At 39.2% G+C, this 20,674-nt stretch overlaps 1 protein-coding gene across 3 annotated transcripts in view; it reads left to right on the top strand.

Moving 5' to 3' along the window:
- RAPGEF4 (Rap guanine nucleotide exchange factor 4) overlaps window positions 1–20,674 on the top strand; it is a 291,500-nt gene that overhangs the window by 32,224 nt on the left and 238,602 nt on the right. Inside the window, exon 2 of one of the 3 annotated variants that reach the window (XM_046018584.1) lies at window positions 2,565–2,613. The exons of the other annotated variants lie outside the window; for them this stretch is intronic. Within the exon in view, the coding sequence (XP_045874540.1) occupies window positions 2,600–2,613 (14 nt within the window). The 5' untranslated portion in view covers window positions 2,565–2,599. The remainder of the gene's footprint in view (window positions 1–2,564; window positions 2,614–20,674) is intronic. 3 annotated transcript variants of the gene reach the window in all.

The following is a 20,674-nucleotide window of genomic DNA, read 5'->3' on the forward strand; positions in this document are numbered from 1 at the left end:
TACATGCTTCTTAAACAAAGTAGATACATTTTTGGAAAAGATTTTACTTATTTATTTGAGACAGAGAGAGTGAGCATGAGCAGGAGGAGAAGCAGAGGGAGAGAAAAGTAAAAAGCAGACTCTCCACTGAGCAGGGAGCCCAATGCAGGGTTTGATCCCAGGCCCCTGGCATCATGACCTGAGCTGAAGGCAGATGTTTAACCAACTTCATCATCCAGGTGCCCCAAAGTAGATAAATTTTTATTTGAAGTTGAATAAACATGGAGCCTGGAGAAGTATCATACCCCAAAGCCTCTGGCCCTACAAAGATTGGTGAATTCCTTGCCTTTACTTTGTTTAGCTTTCCAATAGAAATTCATGTCAAGGATGGTAGGTGAGATGGGTGTGGCAGGATAAGGGTGGAAAATGTGATCTCACCTGTCCAATAAAAGGGCAGCAGTTAGTCATGATCCTGTTATATATAGCTGAGTGTCTTCACATTGTACACCAGTGGAAAAGACCTTAATTTAAGGCTTAATTTCTGACTGAACTCTAGAAAGCACTGACCTACCCCCTATTCAGGGACTTCTTTGGGGAGCTGTACTCTATGATGTGTGGACACAGCATCTGTCTAAGGTGCCTTCCTTTTTGGTCATGGAGACTGACATAAAGCTCAATCTGTCCATAGTGCTTTCGGTTTCATTGAAGCAGCAAACCCGTGAAAACCTGGCAGTGCATAATCTGGCCAGCACATCAGAGCTGGAGCCAGCAATGAACAAGGATCTGAGGATTTGCTCTGGAATGGGGAATTTCTATGTGACCACGTATTCGTTTGCACAGCTGCTGCAACAAATTGCCACAAAGTGGATTCTCTAAACAACAGTATTGTCTCACAATCCTTGAAGTTAATAGTTCAAAGTCAAGGCGTCTGCAGGGCTATGCTTCCTCTAAAGGTTCTAGGAGAGGATCCTTTCTTGCTTCTTTCTAGCTTCGGTGGGTGCCGGCAATCCTTGGCGTTCCTTGACTTGTGCTGCACTGCTCCAGTTTCTGCCTCCACTGTCACGTGGCCTTTTCTCCTCAGTGTCTGTTTCTGTGTGTCTTCTCTTCTTATAAGGACATCAGTCATACTGGATTTAGACTCCACCCTAATCCAGTATGACCTTCTCTTAACTCATCGCATCTGCAAAGACACTGTTTCTAAGTAGGGACACATTCTGAGTTCCAGGTGGACATATATTTTTGAAAGACGGTATTCAGTCTAGTACAGACAGTGATAATAAAACTCAGAAAAGAACTGACCCACTCCATTTGCCCAAACTATTCTTAAGACCTCGGTTTACTATTTTGCAAACCCAACATCTGCTTCACTTGTCTCAGGAGAGAGAACCAGGGCAGTCTTTTTGTCTCCAGTGCTTTGTCATCTCTCTAGTCCAGAGGGTCGAGATCAACATGGCTCTGGGGAGGCTGATAGCTGAGATCAAAGTGATTGTGCCCATGCTAAGTATGTACAGCTGGATGCTGAAGTTCTACGTGTATGTGAGTCTGGGTCCAGACATGGCAATGACTTCCTCCTATTTTCTACTGACCTGAGGAGCATCAGACGTGGGTAAAGTTAGCAAAATCAACAGAGAACCTGGAGATGTCTTGTCTACTGCTTGTGTCCTGGATTCCCTCATCTTACATTCTGGCTGCCACCGTGAGCAGGAGAAAGTGAGATAGCTGAGTGAACTCTCAGGGTTTGTGGGGAATCTGCATATTGTTAAGAAACTTCCTGTAATCTTCAGACCTTGGGTTCTGGGTTGTGAGCGTCAGGGGAGGACATGAAGTAGCTGTCACTCCTGAACCCTGTGCATAACCAGACTTTCAGAAGGTCAGGATTTTCCCGGACTGGGATCTGAAGGCCATTTTGTGTTTTAGCGCTGTATATGAATTAGAGTTCTTGTCTCTTATGATTTCTAATTTAAAAAGATTTTTTGCAAATTTACTATATCTTATAACATATTTTGGTTGAATTGAGGAAATGAATTCTCAATTTTATTTTATATGTTTATTAAAAACAGCTTTATTGAAATAGAAGTTCATACAATAAAGTACACGTCTAAATTACACAAGTTGGTGAATTTTGGCCTATGTATCACTTGTGAAGCCATGGTCACAATCCAGATAGCAAACCTACCCTTCACGCCTAAATTCACCAGTGCACCTTAATATCTACTTTGGTCACTACAGATTAGTTTGCATTTTTTGAGTTTCATATAAGTAGAACCATTTAGTAGGTCGTCTTTTGTGGATGCTGTTTTCACTCAGTATAATTGTTTTGAGATTTACCAATGTAGTATGTAACAACAGCTTCTTTTTATTTCTGATTAGTATTCCATGGGGTGGGATACGCAGAATTAGTTTCTTCAAACATCCATCGATGGACATCTGGGTTATTCCCAGTTTGGGGGCTGATACAAATAAAACTACTATGAATAACTCATGTAAAACATAATAGACAACTATATCATAGGGAAAATAATTGTAAAATAGCAACAACAGGGTGTGTATACCGAAGGACCCATACTCTTCTCACTTTTCCACAGAAGCTGGTCTGGCCAAAGTTACCTATGAGTTCGTTATGGCTGAATCCAGGTAACCTGTGTTGGTGCTCATGTTACATTCCGTCCGTAGTCTCCGACTCCTGCAGCCCCCTCTACCCTCAGCTTCTGTCAGCTTATTGTCTAACTCTCCTGCAGCCAGTATGAACTCATTCCTTGTCTTCATGCTAGCACCTGTATGTGTGGGTGTTCTTTTTTACTGTCAGTAAATCTCTTCTTTCATGTTTCAAACTTCTTGTCACTGATTGTTTCTTTCTTTTTCTTTTTCCCAGTCTGTGCTTGATATTCATTGATAGCTGACTTTGAGATAATATTTTAAAAATTCTTGCACCCTCCATGTCTATGGACCCTTATTTCTATGGTGTTGAAAATTAAAAAAATAGAAAGCTGGCAATGTGACCACTGTTATCTTTGTTTTCTGAGAAAGCAGAAAGAAAATACTGTTCTCTGGGGTTTCATTTTCACCTTGTTTTTCTTACGAGGCAACTTTCTCGGAACCATTTCATCTTCGTCATGGATTTAACAGACGTGTCTGCTAGAACTCCCAAGTTTGAGTCTGCAGCGCAGCTCTGCAGACCCTCAGGCTTCCTGATAGTTCTGTTGTTATCTGCCGTTAAGACGTGTGTTGTTGAAAATTCACAACCAAGTACTGTTTGTTTGTTCATGTGTTTATTTTTAACCCTCAGTCACTGTTCATGTCAATATATGTTTAATCTACCCCCATTTTAACTATTTGCGAGAAATGATTTCTGTTCCTGTTTTTATCCTACTACTTGATAAAAAATCATGTTAACCTCTATCTTTCAGCCAGTTCAGCCATACCTTTTGAACATAGGCCAGTTTGTTGTTTGATGGAATTATCTGATGGGAGTATCTCTTCAGTGTGTTTGCCTCTTTTTTTGGCCAAGAAAAGTTTTGGACGTAACTATTGGGTAGTGTGTTCTTCCCAGTCTTTCCTATTGTATGCATTTTTACCTTTCAAGATTATTCTGAAACCATCCTCAAGGAAAGCTACAAGCAATTTCTGCATTTCTTGTTTGGTTTTGGTTTGGATTTTTTTGCTTCTAGCCAAGTCTGCTGTCTTTAGCTGCAAAAAATTCTGGCAACTTTCTTTCAAAATGTGCATAATTGGATGTTGTTGTAAGAGTCACATTTCTGTATAGTTATAGCTCTGGATTTTCCCAGGCAAGATATAAAAAGGTTTGGGCTCATTTGTATCTCCACAATGATAAAACATGTATCTGAAATAGACATATGAACACATCTTATGCTTCTTAGATCTACTGTTGTGTGTACCAGTAAATAATTGTCTGTGGCCTGAGTGTGCCAACATCTTTACTGTTAAGGTCATTGTGAAAAGTTTAAAGAGTGACATTAGGTGCCATAGTCTTCAGTGATTCCTGATGTTTTGATGCATGAATTTTTTTATTGACTTGGACAAAGCGTATGCACTGCTTGTGCACAGATGGGTCTAAATTTCTACCAGGTGAAATCTTGGAAGCTATTTCAGTCAGGGAGCTCAAGGTCATAAGAGGATGCGTGCAGCAACAGATAGTCATTCATACAGGAGACGCATTGTCATTTTAAGGTGGAAAGAGGAAAAATACATCTATCATTAAAAAAAAAAAACCCTTAATTTTGATTGCTTTTGTTATGGGGACACTCACTAAAACACAAAATGGAGCTATTTATAATCTCATGTTTGTAAACAAAACATTTTATTTATCACATTTTAACCAATTTCAGTAGGAAGTTGCACTAGTTTGTGGAAACCAGTAGATTTTTTACAGCCAAAAGGGGGAAAATAAAAGCTTCTATGTATTCATCAAGAAATCACACTCCTGGCGTGAACACTCAGGCGGAAGAGTGCCAGCTGTACGCGCTGGTGACGATAGCATAATCAGTTCTTGCCAAAGACATTGCTCACTGTTTCTGCACTGCAGGGTTGATTCTGGGGATTCCCATATAACGTCAAAGTAACAAATGTGCAGTATTTTTACTGACACGTAAAAATTTTTATGACCTACTGGTTTTCAGGAAGAAACTTGACATTGGCTAAGATGGAAAGCCAGAAGTCGACTGCATATTCATGTGATAAGTTCTTTTAAAAAAATCAAATCTCAGAAATTTTTAAATTTTAAATGAATTTTTTAAACCCCAAAAATCCTGCAGTAAAATTTATGCTCTGAATAGAAGCTCCCTCTATCCCATGGCTGCCCTTTCATTCTCAGGCAGTACTGAATATCACTAAGGATGATGAGTATGTTCCCTGAGCACAAACAGCAGTCAGGAAACACAGGCTTTGGATCTCTATTTCCACTTCCTGTATGGTGACTTCAAGGCAGTTGTCATGGGGCACCAATCTAGAAGAGGTTCTGAAACATCAACAGAAATAAGAAGTGGAAAAAATTGAGCTTGCCTAGGTTTCCCAGATAAAATGTAAGACACTCAATTAAATTTGAATTTCAGAAAAATGACAAATAATTTTAAAATATAAATATGTTCTGGTTATTGCAATGGGACATAATTATACTGAAAATTATTCATCCTGTATCTGAAATTCAAATTTAAGTGGGTGTCCTGTTTTGTATTTGCAAAACCTGGCAACTCTAGACTTACCACACTCTTAATACAAAGGATGCTGTTTAGGACTGGCAGATGCACTATAATGAAGTGCTGAAAGAGTGGATTAGTAAGGTGCTCATGACTAATCACAGACAGTTTAACTCTCTCCTAAAGAAGGTGGCACTAATTAAATGCAGGCTTAGTTTTTGTTGGCATTATTCATGGTGTGCGTATGTACAGTCACTTAGTTTGGATGTTGGCTTACATTTTCAATGAGTAGGATATGTAGAGCTGGGCCATGGCCGAGTTGCTTGAGGGAACACAGGAGTAGCTAAGGGTTGCCAATGCTCGGTCTTCCTGTGTATTCCCCTATCCTGTTTTCAGCCTTTCTGCTAAGTAAACAGTGAACTAATATAGCCAGAGAATGTCTGAAGTGGCCCCCAGTTGTCCGCTTGCCTGGGGCAGTCACACATCTTTGGTTGACCTGATTGAAAATATGGTGGGTAGGAGTACAGTCAGTGGACCAGGTTCCAGTTCTGGCTCCTTCTGACTGAGAGATTGGGGGAAAGTTACTCAATACCTCCAGACTCAGTTTTCCCATCCGCAGGATAATAGTACCTACCTTAAAAGAGTATCATGAGGGGGGCGCCTGGGTGGCTCAGTGGGTTAAAGCCTCTGCCTTCAGCTCAGGTGAAGCTGAAGGTGAGCTCATGGGGCTCTCTGCTCAGCAGGGAGCCTGCTTCCTCCTCTCTCTCCCTGCCTGCCTCTCTGACTAGTTGCAATTTCTGTCTATCAAATAAATAAATAAAATCTTTAAAAAAAAAAGAGTATCATGAGGTTTAAATGAGTTAATTTATGTGAAGCAAGTGTTGGCTTCTAATAAGAGTACAATAAATGGCAGATGCTCGGGTGTTGTGAAAAAACAATGAATACTGTTACTTTGAAAAAATAATAAACTAAAAAAAAAGTAAAAATAAATAGCAGATGCTCTTTTTACTGTTATTTTCCAAAACAATGCATGCCAGGTTGTATTGAATTGTTTGCCTATGGTGTTATGTTTGCCTTATTTGAATGTGCCCATCTTGAGGAGAGTATCATGGTGACATACAGTAGGCACTAGATGAATGCTAAGGTGAAGACTGTTGCCATTTACTGTCACTCCCCCATTGGTTCCTGAACAATCACACTTGCAGAACTGGTCCCTTACCCCAAAACTTCCCAACTGAAGTGTTGGTCCTTCGGCCTGAGGGATTGATTCCCTCAGCCTTTGAGGTGGCCTGAGCATTAGCAGGTGGCTGGGGAACATCGATCTGTTTATCTCAGCCATTTTCTTTCTTTTTTTTTTTCAATTTTTATTTATTTTTTAAATTTCTTTTCAGTGTTCCAGAATTCATTGCTTATGCACCACACCCAGTACTTCATGCATTAAGTGCCCTCCATAATACCCACCACCAAGCTCACCCAACCTCCCACCCTCCTCCCCTCCAAAACCCTCAGATTGTTTCTCAGATTCCACAGTCTTTCATGGTTCGTCTCCCCCTCCAATTTCCCCCAACTCCCTTCTCCTCTCCATCTCCCTATGTCCTCCGTGTTATTCCTTATGCTCCACAAATAAGTGAAAGCATATGATAATTAACTTTCTCTGCTTGACTTATTTCACTCAACATAATCTCCTCCTGTCCCATCCATGTTGATACCAAAATTGGGTATTCGTCCTTTCTGATGGAATCATAAATACTCCATAGTATATATGGACCACATCTTCCTTATCCATTCGTCCGTTGAAGGGCATCTTGGTTCTTTCCACAGTTTGGCGACTGTGGCCATTGCTGCTATGAACATTGGGGTACAGACGGCCCTTCTTTTCACTTCATCTGTATCTTTGGGGTAAATACCCAGTAGTGAAATTGCAGGGTCATAGGGAAGCTCTATTTTTAATTTCTTAAGGAATCTCCACACTGTTTTACAAAGTGGCTGCACCAACTTGCATTCCCACCAACAGTGTAAAAGGGTTCCCCTTTCTCCACATCCTCTGCAACACACGTCTTTTACTGTCATGTTAATTTTGACCATTCCAACTGGTGTAAGGTGGTATCTCAATGTGGTTTTGATTTGAATCTTCCTGATGGCTAGTGATGATGAACACTATTTCATGTGTCTGTTAGCCATTTTTGTGTCTTCTTCGGAGAAGTGTCTGTTCATTTCAGCCATTTTCGGTGAGTGCCATGACTTTTAAAAAGGTTGGAAGGCTCTGTTAGGCTGTAGTGTAAAATGTTCAGTGGTTACAGAGTTATATATATATAGTTTGGTACAACTTGTGAGAAGTAAAACAGGTTTTAGATTTTTGCTAGCTAGCCTGCTAGATAAAGATCGGAAAATATACAGTAGATTGAGGCTGTTTGAGGAGGTTACAATTGTGGGTGAATTTTCCCCCTAATGTTTTTCCCAATGCATTTCTGTAATTAAGAGGGGAAATAAGTATTATTTTTAAAACTTTTTTATTTTTAGTGTTACTTTTAAAACGTTAATTTAATGTACCATCAAGTAAGTTGACTCCTAACAATGATGTAAAAGTACAGTTGTTATATCATAAACAATAGAGCGGCCTAGGGTGAAGGTTAAATAAAAGTGTACATTTAATCTATGAAGAAAAATGTGTTTCTCAAGGAAAAATAAAAATGTCCATCCAGGAGAAACTAATAACTGTTGAAATTTAGACTGATACAAAGAGAATTTCTGAATTCAGAGACTAAAAAAAAGCAACATATTTAAAATAGACTAAAAAATCATTTCATAGATTAAAAAATAGACTAAAAAATAGACTAAAAAATCATTTCAAAATTCATTATGAAATGAATTTAATGAGTTAAGGATTCACTCAATACTACTGTGTTTGTTGAGTGACTATGTGAATAACCAAGCACCTACTGTGTGCCAGGCCTCTGCTAAGCAACCATAGTGTCAGATATGTGGTCCCTGTTCCAAAATTGCCCATAATCTGGGAGAAGAGTCAAGTTTATTTTCTTACCAAAGCATTTTTTGTTATTTGTTTATTTGTACTAGTTGGATTATAAAGCCAGGATTACTGATTTGTCTTAAACACCTGCTTTCTGAATTTGTTCAGGAAATGAGCATATTTCCAGCTCTTCCAGGAAATGTCAATAACCACTTTTTAATCTCTTTCTTGGATTAAACTCATTAAATTGACTTCCATCTGAATGTCTAGAGTGTTCTCCTTCCCATTTAGTATTCTTGGCCCACCCAGAAATGTAGTGCCACTGTTTGCACATTTACATTGCTTTTCAAAGATCATTTCTATTGGCGTGGCATTTTTTCCCCCAAAAAGTTTATTGGTGTCTGAAGATCTCAGAGTTTTTACTGTAGAAGATGATGTATTAATATGAGAAGGAATCAATACTGTAAACAAGTGGTCATGCCACCTGAGTAACAAACCATAATTATAAACAGATATAGAAAGATTACTATTATAATCAAATAAAACCATAATAAAAATGATCTGACACCTATCATGATTTACATATTTGTACTTGGACAGCAGTGTAATTAGGGACAAATGGTTCATATGATGTTCAAGTAAATGACTATAATTAGGATTACTTTCATGCAGTTAAGCCACATTTTTAGTCATTCTGTGTACCCTTTCATCATCTTCACACGCCCACTGACACTTGCAGATGGGAAAAGACAAAGGTCTGGAATCTTACTCATACAGCTGGTGGGCCCTGTCGCCCATCTTTCCCTGCCTTAGCCCTGAGAGTCCCTATGTCCTCCTGATGTGTCTCCTCAGCTCTCCCAACCTCCCTTCTCCCAACAACAGTGCCTTTTCACTCAGAGCTACATTCTGCTCTACTCCACCATCCTGGAGTGGTGGAATGAGGCAGCAGACACTTGAGAGCCAGAAGAATGAAGATATTGCCTAGTTACATGGGGAGGGAGACAAACTCGTGAGTGAGGAAGGAAGTGGACTGTGAATTATACAAATTGTCTGTGCTTCCCTGATATCTAGGAGAGCACCTGCAGAGAGGTCAAATGAGAGGTTGTCTAAGTAAGGTGCGTGTATAATTTATTGCCCAAACTGGGATACTTTTGAAAGTGAATGGGGGAGTATTAATAATTTCACTGGGACGATAGGTATGAGCCATGATTGTCTCAGGGAAAACTGGACTTAGTGCCACACTATTTCTAAGTGGGCAATGGAGAGAGAAGAAGAGGGTTAAAGTTATTGTCACACCTGAATGAACATGACATATGGAGCTCTAGGGCTCAGTCCTAATTAGTCTCTATACCTTTTGTCCCTTTCTATTCCAGTTCATTCCCTGTGAGAAGACAGATTTTCCAAATTATTGCTCTAGTTTTTTCAGGGTCTTTAAAATCTCCACTGGACCCCCCATGGTTAGCAGAATAAAGTCTGTACCCTTACCAGCTGGCTTTCCAGCCCTGCCCCATAAGGTTCCAATCTTATTTCTCAGTTTTCCTCTTTGAGAAACCATTGGAACTTCAAACCATTGAAACTACTGACAACTATTGACCTGTAATTTGTTACTCCATGTCTTTGCTCATGCTTTATCACCCTGTTGCCTGGAAACTTACCTTATGTTTTTACTTATACAATTTCTGTCCACTTTCCATGACCCAGTTCAATTTTCAGCTAAAATGCTGTGGAAAGCTGAGAATTGGAAGAAAAACATTCTCTGTGAAGACTTCTCTACTCACTCTTGTCTTGTCCAGCTCTCAGGAGTTTTTATATAGATATCTGTGTACCTTTTAGTAGCTTTTAGGAAAGCTGAGAATTGGAAGAAAAACATTCTCTGTGAAGACTTCTCTACTCACTCTTGTCTTGTCCAGCTCCCAGGAGTTTTTATATAGATATCTGTGTACCTTTTATATGGACCCAAAAGACTGGTTTCATCCTTGAATTAGCATCATTTAGACAGAGGTCTTAGATCCCCTTATAGATCAGAAGTTGCTTTAGGGCATAATCAAAGTATCATTCTTCCTGTAATTCTCAAAAGCTTTGCACTTGTTCCACACACAGCAGACTTGTTGAGTAAAAGAGGTTAGAGACTGAAATTCAGAATTCTAATAATGTTCTTTATCTTTGCTTGGGTGAATAAAAGCTGTGGGACAAAGGTAATTCCTATTTTGCTTGCTCAGAGACTTGGGACTGGTGTGGGTGGGAGCATCTAATTCTTGCTGGCCCTGAGGAGTGGCTCCCTATTCCTTATAGGAGGACTAGAGGAGGTGGACCAGATTCTGGCATTTAGGAAAGCTGTTATGACTAGATCTATTTGTTAGGCGTAGACAGAGAGCCACAATATTCTGTTACTAAATGGACTATACATGACTGTCACAAGGCCTCTCTCTGATACAGGCATCAGTCTGCCACTGGCCCTTTGGGAACTCTGTCTCTAGGCATCTTATTGCCTGGTAGTCATAATCGCTGGATGCATTCAAACTTACCTGAAATAATATTCAAGGGTGGCTTTCTTTTTATGAAACCAGCACTCTATGTAACAGCCTACCTGGTTTGGATGATTAATTCTGATCACTTTGGAAACCAAAATGACTAATAGTATAAAGAAAGACTGTCAAATTGAATCTTCACCCCTGACTAATCATAATCTCTGCCATATGTCCTTGGCACAAATCGTGTTGCTGCCTGGGGCACTTCATCCTCTGCAGTGAGGCGTGCTGGAAATTTGTATTGGTGAGGACAGCTCTTGCCATTTTACACTCTGAAAGGGTACCAGAAGCTATTTCCAAAAAGAATGAAATTCAAGGCATCTATTTTCCCTAGTATTCATGGGGTTGGAACTATAGAAATAAGGTGTCTTAGATTTGGTGGATATGACACAACTTTAGCTGACAGGACCCTATACTACATAATCTCTAGTTTATAGACCATAGCTATACCATATAGAAAACTTTATTGCAACCAAATTCCCAAGTGTACTTTGACTTAGCCAAAGATCTGAAAGCTCCAGTTCTATTTGGTCAAGGTATTTAGATTCTAAGATGCAAAGTACCTGATTTATTTTTATTTAGTATTTATTTGTTGGCTCTCTACATAATTTCTCTAGACTTTTCTAAAGATGGACATGGCTCCCTTTTGGATAGGAGAAAGCCAAAAGTAGAGAGGTTAAGTAACTGCTTGAGGTAGTACAGCTTGTTAGTGGCAGTGCTTCCACTTCCACCACATTCTTTTGGTCACAGAGTCAGCCTGGAGTCATTAGGAGGGCAAATAAGTCCCAATTCTTGATAGAGATAATGGCAAAGCATGTGTGGCCATCTTTAACACACCATACTTATAAAGTAGAAATTTTGCTTCATACCATTTCAGGATCCTATGGGTATGTACTGCCCTTTTAATTGAAAAAATTTCAGCTATTCTTTCTTCATTTTTTTCTTTTCTATTTTCTCTCTTTTTTCTTTCTGAAACTTCAATTACATGTAGGTTAAACTCTTAATATTATTCCACAGTTCAGTGAATCTCCATTTATTATTTTTTATCCTTTTTTTCTCTTCATGCTTTAGTTGGGTTAGTTTCTACAGCCTGCCTTAAGATTCACCATTTTGTTTTTCTGCAGTGCCCAATCTACTCTTAAGCCCATCCAGTGAATTTTTTCCTCTTTTCATTTTATTTATTTATTTATTTATTTATTTTCCATGTTTTCTTTTTTTCCTCTTTTCATATTTATAATGGTTGTTTCAAAGTCCTTGTTTGGTATTTTCACCATGTCTGGGTCATCTCTGGGTCTGTTTCTCTTGATGTTTTCTGCTTATGAGTCACTTTTTTGGTTTGTTTCCTTGCATGTATAGTGATTTCTGATTGTATGCTGGAGATTCTGAACTCTGATACTGAAAGTCTCATACTTGTTACTTTCTTTAAAGCCTTTTATTAAAGCTTATTTTTGAGCCTTGTTGGTCTAGGTCTTGGGCTAGAATAGCTTTTATGGAGTCTCAGTTGAATGTCCAGGCTGATCAGTGAGATCTGTCTGCGCTAGCTGGCCAGAGCTGCTATCTCTCAGCACTGTGTGACCTCCAATATCCCCATTAAGCGTCTACTACTTAGGAACTATTGTCTACCAGGCCTCTCCGTGAGTATTGACCTGCACATTTGCAGTTAATGACTGAAGAAGACCCCTATGCTGAATTTTGGAGCTCTTTCTATGAACAGCTCCCTTCTCTTTGGTTTACTTCACTGCAAATTCCAGCCACATCAGCATCCATAAATTCTGATTGCTGCCCCACCAGCCCCATGAGACTGTGATGTTCTAATCAGGCTCTCTTTCTTTGCCTGTATTCCAGAAAGTGACCCATGTAAAACTCCAGAGTTACTGTGTGGATTACCATTTGTATTCCCCTTATTTCTGGGATCATAGTCATGTGTTACCATTAGCCCAATATCTGAAAACAGTTGCTTCATGTCTTTTTTTCAACTTTATGTTGTTTACTGTGGGAAGGTTAGTCTGGCACCAGTTACTCCATCATAATAGAAATAGAAGTTCTCTTCTTTTTATATTGAGACAGTAAATTTTTTTTAACAAATAAGACATTTTTTTAAAAGATTTTATTTATTTATTTGACAGAGATCACAAGTAGGCAGAGAGGCAGGCAGAAAGAGTGAGAGGGAAGCAGGCTCCCTGCTGAGCAGAGAGCCTGATGCGGAACTCGATCCCAGGACCCTGAGATCATGACCTGAGCCAAAGGCAGTGGCTTAAACCACTTAGCCACCCAGGCGCCCCCAAATAAGACATTTATTATATTTTTTAAAAGTATAAATTGTCATTCTATATCATGAAATGACTCATCTGTAGCATCAAATATAGAGATGATTTTGCTAGTGAACTAAAGACACCTATAGGGTGGGGCGCCTGGGTGGCTCAGTCAGTTAAGCATCTGCCTTTGACCCAGGTTATGATCCCAGGGTCCCAGGATTGAGCCCTGCATCAGGCTTCCTGCTCAGCTGGGAGTCTTCTTTTCCCTCTGCTTTTCACCCTGCTCATGCTCTCTCTCTCAAATAAATAAATAAAATCTAAAAAATAAAAATAAAAAAATAAAAATAAAGACACCTACAGGGCTTTCTTTGTTGGCTTAAAACCCGTTGGTTTGGGGCGCCTGGGTGGCTCAGTGGGTTAAAGCCTCTGCCTTCAGCTCCAGTCATGATCCTAGGGTCCTGGGATCAAGCCCCACATCAGTCTTTCTGCTCAGTGAGGAACCTGCTTCCCCCCTTTCTCTGCCTGCCTCTCTGCCTTCTCGTGATCTCTGTCCATCAAATAAATAAATAAAATCTTAAAACAACAACAACAACTACAACAACAAAAAAAAAACACCTGTTGGTTTTAGGTCAAAATGGTACCTACCTTGACATGCTAAGTTCTTTGTTCTGTCTTGAGTTCTTTGCTGAAAGCCCTGGAATTCTGTTATCTAGTCTTCCTTATGAGAACTGACCACTTAAGCCTTCAGAATCTCATCACTGATGTAGAGACCTGTCTTCATCCAGTGGGTCTGCATACCAGTTTTTTTTATTCTTATCTACTATTTATCAATTAAGGTAAAATTTAGGCCCACCTCCCCTAATTTAAATATACTTATACCCATTACAAGTATTGTGGGGCAGGAGATATTAGTTACCACAACAGCCTGAGTATCTCCATGCAAGAATAATAATCTCCCTTGTAGTTGTTGGTGCTATATCGTGTATTCTAGTTTAGAACAATTTTTGAATTTGGGCCTAATTCAGTGGACTTCTCTGAGAGCATCTCTTTTGAAAATGGTATCTGTTCTCTTTGTTTCTGGGATATAGCTTGAGAACTGCCTTATTTCCATTTCCCATGTAGTTTTTACCTTCAGAAAAGGTTGAGTAATGTTACATTTTTGAATATTTAAGTTTCCTTAATTGGTCATGAAAATTAGCAGGGGCTCACATGAGGAAAAATATAAATGGATCCTCTAAGAAATCTTCGTATGTACATAGGCTGTTATTGAAGTGATTCTTTGTGCTTTCTTTCACTGAGAACACCAGAAGTTTGAGGATTAATTATTACTCTCATCTGCTAAGTGTGGTAGAAAACAGCAAAAACTTTGTGAGACAGTTTCTTATCCAAAAAGTGATCTAATTTCCTTTGAAATAGTATTAACTTTTAATAATAATCCACTCACATGTACAAATACAACAAGCACAGAAGTATATTTATTCTTCAGCAATGTTCATTGGGCAGCTACTCTGTACTAGATACTGTTCAAGGTACTGGAGCTATAGCGGTAATCCAAACAGAAAAAAATCCCTGCCTTCCTGGAGCTTACATTCTAGTGGAGGCAATCACCCAAATAAATAATTATTGTTACTATAAATACTATGTTAGGAAGTGTCCAGTGCTATAGAAAAAAAAGAATGTTGGGTCAGGTATTATAGAAAAAAAAGAAAGTGGGTCAGGAACTGCCAAGAGAGCTGAGTTAAGGTGGGTAGCCAGGGCAGGCTCACTGAGAAGAGAATTGGTGCTCAGACTGGCAGTAGGTGAGAGGTGAGTCACACCAGGATCTGGGGACAGAGCAACCCCAGCAGAAGGAATAGCCATCGCAAAAGCTCTGAGGTGGCCCATGGCCTTCAAGGTGCAGCAAAACCACACACCCGTGGGTCTGGAGAAGGGATTTAGAGGGGAGTAGTTGAAGAGGAGGTTCCAAAGGAAAGAGGTATCAAGCTTGGGGGCCAGACTATCCACTACTGTAGTATTCATTTCTCTTATAAAGCCAGAGATTTCCAACCAGCTGATCCAGCAAGGGGAGGTGTTTTCACTGCTAAATAAAATGTTTAAAAAGTGGGGAGGCAATGCCTGAGCGGCTCAGTTGGTTAGGCATCTGTCTTCTACTCAGGTCAGAATCCTGGGATTGAGCCCCTTCCTCGGGCTCCCTGATTGTTGGGGAGCTTCCTTCTCCCAGTCCTACTTATGCTCTCTGTCTCTCAAATAAATAAATAAATAAATAAATAAAATCTTTTTTAAAAATCTAAAAAAAAAAAAAAAAACCTCCCTGCTAAATCTTTAAAAACAAAACAAAACAAAACCTCCCTGCTAAATCTTTAAAAACAAAACAAAACAAAACCTCCCTGCTAAAAATGTGCTTCTCTCCAATGCTTCTCCTAGGCTTTGTATCCTGTGCCTCAGACGGGTTGGGAGGGATAAAAGATTGAGAATCACTCTTCTTAGGTAAACTAAAGTCCTCCTAGCCTCTGCCGCCATGCTCCTTATTCTTCCTTTCTTTCTCCTTCAAGGGTGTCCAGAACCAGAAATAGAGAGCACTAAGAAAGAAAGATTACCAGAAGGATTTGATTCAAGAGATTCCTATTTTCTAATCCTCATGACCTAAAGCCCTGAGAGCTCTCCAAATATTTAATTATACCAGTGGCAGTTTTCTGAACAGAGTTGTCTCAAATTTGAGTATAGCACTAGGTATGTGGAGTGATTTTTGAGAGCCCTGCTTACTATGGTGACAATTACATAGAAGAAAAAAAGCCATCAGTTCAAACTTACCTGGAAAACATTTTAAAGAAGCATTAGTTATCTGAGTCATGCTAGAAGCTATTTTAAAAATTTAAGTAGCCAAAAGAAATTATTTTTAACTTAATACTGGTACAGCAGGTGTATTGCTTAGGGAAAATTATGAAAACTTTATGTGCTCTTTGGGGTCCAGTAGGCAATTTGACTGGGGTCCTGGACCTCTGGCTGGGGGTGTGTTGCAGAGAGACTTAGACCCAGCATGAAGATCCTGTACTGGGTTTAGATGCTCAGGTACCATCAGAGAAAATTTTTTAAAAGGGTCTGTTACAATTGGACAAGACTGTACTTTGATTTTATATTTTCATTTTAATTGTAATAAGACAAATGGCAGCACACTGAGCCTCATCTAAAAGGTTTCTCTCTTTCACTTCTCACTAACAACAGCAGGGTGGGCATTATTCAGATGTTAGCAGGGCTGTCCCTGCCCTCTGCCTGAAGGCAGGCTCTTTCAACTGTCTGAATAGTCCCGGGCCCCAGACCTGGCATCTCACACCATGGGACAGATGACAGCGTGGTCGCCTGTGAAAACGAGGTGGCGGTATTCTGACCCCTTGTATTTCTCTGCTAGGGCCAAAATGGTAGTCTAGAGCGACCTGCAGGCACAACTCTCTTCTTTGGGACACCAAGGGGGCAGTTTTCACTTTACTCTTTCATAAAGACATAAAAGCAAGCAGGCCTGATTTCTAGCCAGGGAAGCATAAAGTCCAGGAATTTGCAGACTTCACGTGCTCTGCTCCCTGATGGCGGATATGCGGGCCATATTTTGGAAGGGTCACACAGGTCCTGGTGTGCCTTGTGACAGTCAGTCTTAGCTGTGAGGATAAAAATCTATATTTGCTCCTGGGTCTCAGGATCCAGCAAGAGGATTTGTTTGAGAGTCACCCTGAACACGGGCTGAATCAGGAGCCTAGAGAGAATTTCGGCCATTGATTGAGTCAAGGGATGTGTGTGTGTGTGTGTGTGTGTGTGTGTGTGTGTGTGTTTAAAGAAAAAGACATTTTCACGGGTACTTGTTAAAGATGGTAAGCAGACTCTATACAGGACAATAGGATTTTACAGTTGGAGTGAGAGATTAGGTTCTACTCTGAGTATAGCTCGGGCGAGTGGGAATTTATAGCCAAGGAGCAGGGCGGGGGGTGGTCAGAGGGTAGAACATTACTAAGAGGAAACATCAGGTGTAAGGGGGGGATTGGGCTAAACTGACCTAACAGGATTCTTGCTGAAGACAAGGCTGATCAGATAACACCTGGGAGATGCTGCAGGATGAGAAACCAGATCCTATGTCAAAGTGGTCAGATATGGAGGGTGGGAGGTTCTGTTGTTACATGAACTTAGCAGGGTTCTTGCTAAAACTGCATTTCATAAGGAAGGGCACAGATGGACCTAAGAAAAGATTCAGAAGTCTAAGTAAATTTGGTCGACAAACAATCCTTGTAAGCATATATGTGTGTGTTTGTGTATGTGTATGTGTACATTTGTGTGTATGTATCTCTGTATGTTTGTGTCCCTGTGTGCATGTCCCTGTGTGTGTGTGCATGTGCCTGTGTGTGTGTGTGTGTGTGTGTGTGTGTGTGTGTGTGTGGTGAGGGGTTGGTGAGTAAGAAACTCATAGGGAGAAGAGTCATTTAGCTGATCTCTAGGGGGACGAGCTGTAGCTATACACTACATTTTTAGGACTAAATGAGCAGTGGTGGGTCTGTAGTCATAAAAAGACAAATTTAGGAAAGGACTGATTTTTAGGAAGAATCAGTGAGGGTTAATGCCTGCATTAAGTCTTTGTAGAGCTTTCATCCCTCAGTGATGTCTTCTCAAGCTATCACTTCTTTTTTTTTTTTTAACAGTTTTATTGAAATATAATTTACATGCTATATAATTTGGTCAAACCTCTCTTTGCAATGAATAGTAAGCAGTACTGAATGTCAAGATTTATGTTTTAATCCTATTTTGTATTATATAATCAAATGTCTTCCTCATTCACCTTTCATTTGGTTAATAAATATTTTTACATTCCTTTGATTTTAAAATCAAGCTATCACTTCTTAAGTGATGTTCCTCTTCAGAATTCCCATTCCCTTCTTTCCTATTTTAATTGTGTTTCTTACCACGTTTCACCTTGGTAATTGATGTATGTGTACAAATCTTCCTAATTCAATTTTAACTTCCTTGGGGCAGGAGTCAGTGTCTTGCGTACCTTATTCTCCTCTCATATACTAAGTAAATATTTGCAGATTGAATGAATGTATTTTCAACAACTTCTTTCTGAATTTTGTTGACATTGTCAGTAAAACTTGTAATTAGTAAAGAGTAAACCTTTCAGTATTCTAAGTGGTTAATAATCATATAATTAAAATGATAACATGATAAGTGGTAAACATCTTGAGTTTCAAAGACTTTTGATATACCCGTGTTATCATCAGCAGTATAAATACAACATGATTTTAGTATACTAATACTCATCTCACCTCCGTGTCAAATGTTTTTGCTGGTAAAATAGGGTTCATAATACCTGCTTCACCTAACAGGGCTGTGATGATGAAAATTTTCAAAGCCCTTTGGAAAGTTAATTGTGTTACAAAAAGATAAGATTGTCAAGCACAAGGTGTTTGAGATCTTATGTTTGTTATAATAAGAGAGAAAAAGAAAAACACACATGCACATCTATCTATAAAGGCTTCAAAAGGCACATGAGAATAATAGTACATGTTTTTAAGTACTTTATTCCTTGTTTTCATTAAATACTTTTTTTAAAAGGTCTTTGAGGCTAATAATGATAATGATAAAGATGATGATACTAATAAAATGATAGCTTCTGCAACATTTTATAATTTGTAAAATTATAATATTACAGTGTTATCTTGGAATTAACAGTTTATTAGGGAAGAGGACCTGCTTTTTATAACCCAAAGTTACTGTTAAAACAAAATGAGTCAAAACCAACCACAAAGTCATTTTAATACAAATGTATTTAGTTAACATTACACCCAGTGTTCTGAAATACATTTACTGATTTTCACAAAACATCTGGAAATTTTTAAAAAAATGCAAATAAAGTATTTGGGGAAAGAAAGCATTCCATACATTCCCACAAGATGATAATACTACTATAGTACATTAGTGTTTCTTGGCTGAGCCTTCTGTTTATAATAGTGGGAAGACAGCTGGGTATGGAGCAGTTCTGCCTCTGCCTTGCCCATTCCCTCCACTCTTCCCACACTTTGCACCCCCACAGTTCTGATTGTTGGGTGTTGGAATCTGCTCTCCTGGAGATCCCCCAGCCTTCTGCAAGTGTTAGCACTGAGGGTTTTACTTAGCAGATTGACAAGGAGCTGGCCTTCCACATGGCAAGGGGTTTACTAATATTGATTATCATATAGCCAAACAATAGAAGTCATCTAGGAGGAGATGTTTTTGCTAATTTTATGGTTATTGCACATTTTTTTTCCTCAAATGTCTATGTGTTATTATTTTATGCTTTAATTAGTGCCTAGATAATCCTAAATTGACTATATTAATATTCAAGAGCATATGAAACTTTCACACTGCCTAATGAATGCAGGAAGCACTGGGAATCCAGAACCTTTACTATCCCTTGCACGCCCAACTTCAGTAGTTCCCATGTGTGCCTTTTCTGTGCCATAAAATAAGGTCCAGATCAGAATATAATGTGCACCCTCATTATGGTACTTTACCATACAATATTCCAATTTTGGTTACATGACTCCCTCCCCCAGTGGATTGTGAGCTTCTTGCATATAGGGTTGTATCTTGGTTACACTTGTTCTTCCAGGGAAAGGTATCCAATATACAGTAGGAAAGTAATAAGCAAATGTGCATTCATAAAAGGATGTGTTTGGTGGAGAGTCATTTAAAATTCCATAGATTTTGATAATTCATACTGCATTGTGAAGTCTTATTTATTTGAATGCCATTAATTTGAAAGTTAGATGTAATAAAATGTTTTATGTTAAAACCACTCCTCTCAAGATCATAAAAGCATTCTAAGGAAAATGATATTTTTTGATACTGCTAAATAGACATTATTAACCATTGCAATTTATACAATACTTAACATAATTACATTTTAATAGAAATATTTTTAGTTGTGTCTTTTGCTAACTTAGATGGGTTAACATCTGTCTCACCTTGCCATTGGATTTAGGAAGTTTTCAATGACAGACTGAAATTCATTCTGGAAGAACCAAAGAACCACAGAAGAAAAATACCAAAACTAAGTAGGAAAACAGTGGATCAGTGGTTTATAAGAGATGAGAACCAAATAGTATATCCCAAATGAATGAATAAATGAATGACAGTATCTCCAAGAAGACAAAATTTACTGCATGAAATGTGAACTATTAACATCATGAAATAAGAGGCCAAGAAGCAATGTTATCTATTGGATTTCAGAGAATAGAGACAAGGTTGTAAGGAAGAGCTCCATGAAGGAAGTGAACCGTAAGCTGGGCTTAAGGAAATGAGTCAAAATGAGAAAATAACTTCCTATTTGTATTATTTCTTTATTGCGGTGGAACGCATTACCCACAAACTTAGTGGCTCAGAACAGTATACGTTTATTATTATCTGGCCATTTCCACGGGGCAGGATCCAGGACATGCTTAACTGAATCCTCTGCTCAGGGTCTCAAAGGCTGAAATCAAGGTGCTAACTTGGTGGTGTTCTTTCCAGGGCTTGGGGATATCTTTTACACACACATATTGTTGCGAGAATTCAGTTCCTTGCAGCTGTACGGTGGAGATCCCTGTTTTCTTGCTGGCTGCCAGCCAGGGGCCTCCCATATTCCTCACCTTGCCATTCTCCTCCAACATGGCAGCTTCCTTCCTGCAGGCCGCCAGCAAAAGAAGCCCCCTCTTCTTCCTCCCTCTTTCAAATGATCCACTTGATTCTGTCAGGCCCAATGGGAAAAATCTCCCACTGATTAGAGACCTTCATTAT

The sequence above is a fragment of the Meles meles genome, chromosome 9 (genome assembly GCF_922984935.1).
Source record: "Meles meles chromosome 9, mMelMel3.1 paternal haplotype, whole genome shotgun sequence".
Taxonomy (NCBI): Eukaryota; Metazoa; Chordata; class Mammalia; order Carnivora; family Mustelidae; genus Meles; species Meles meles.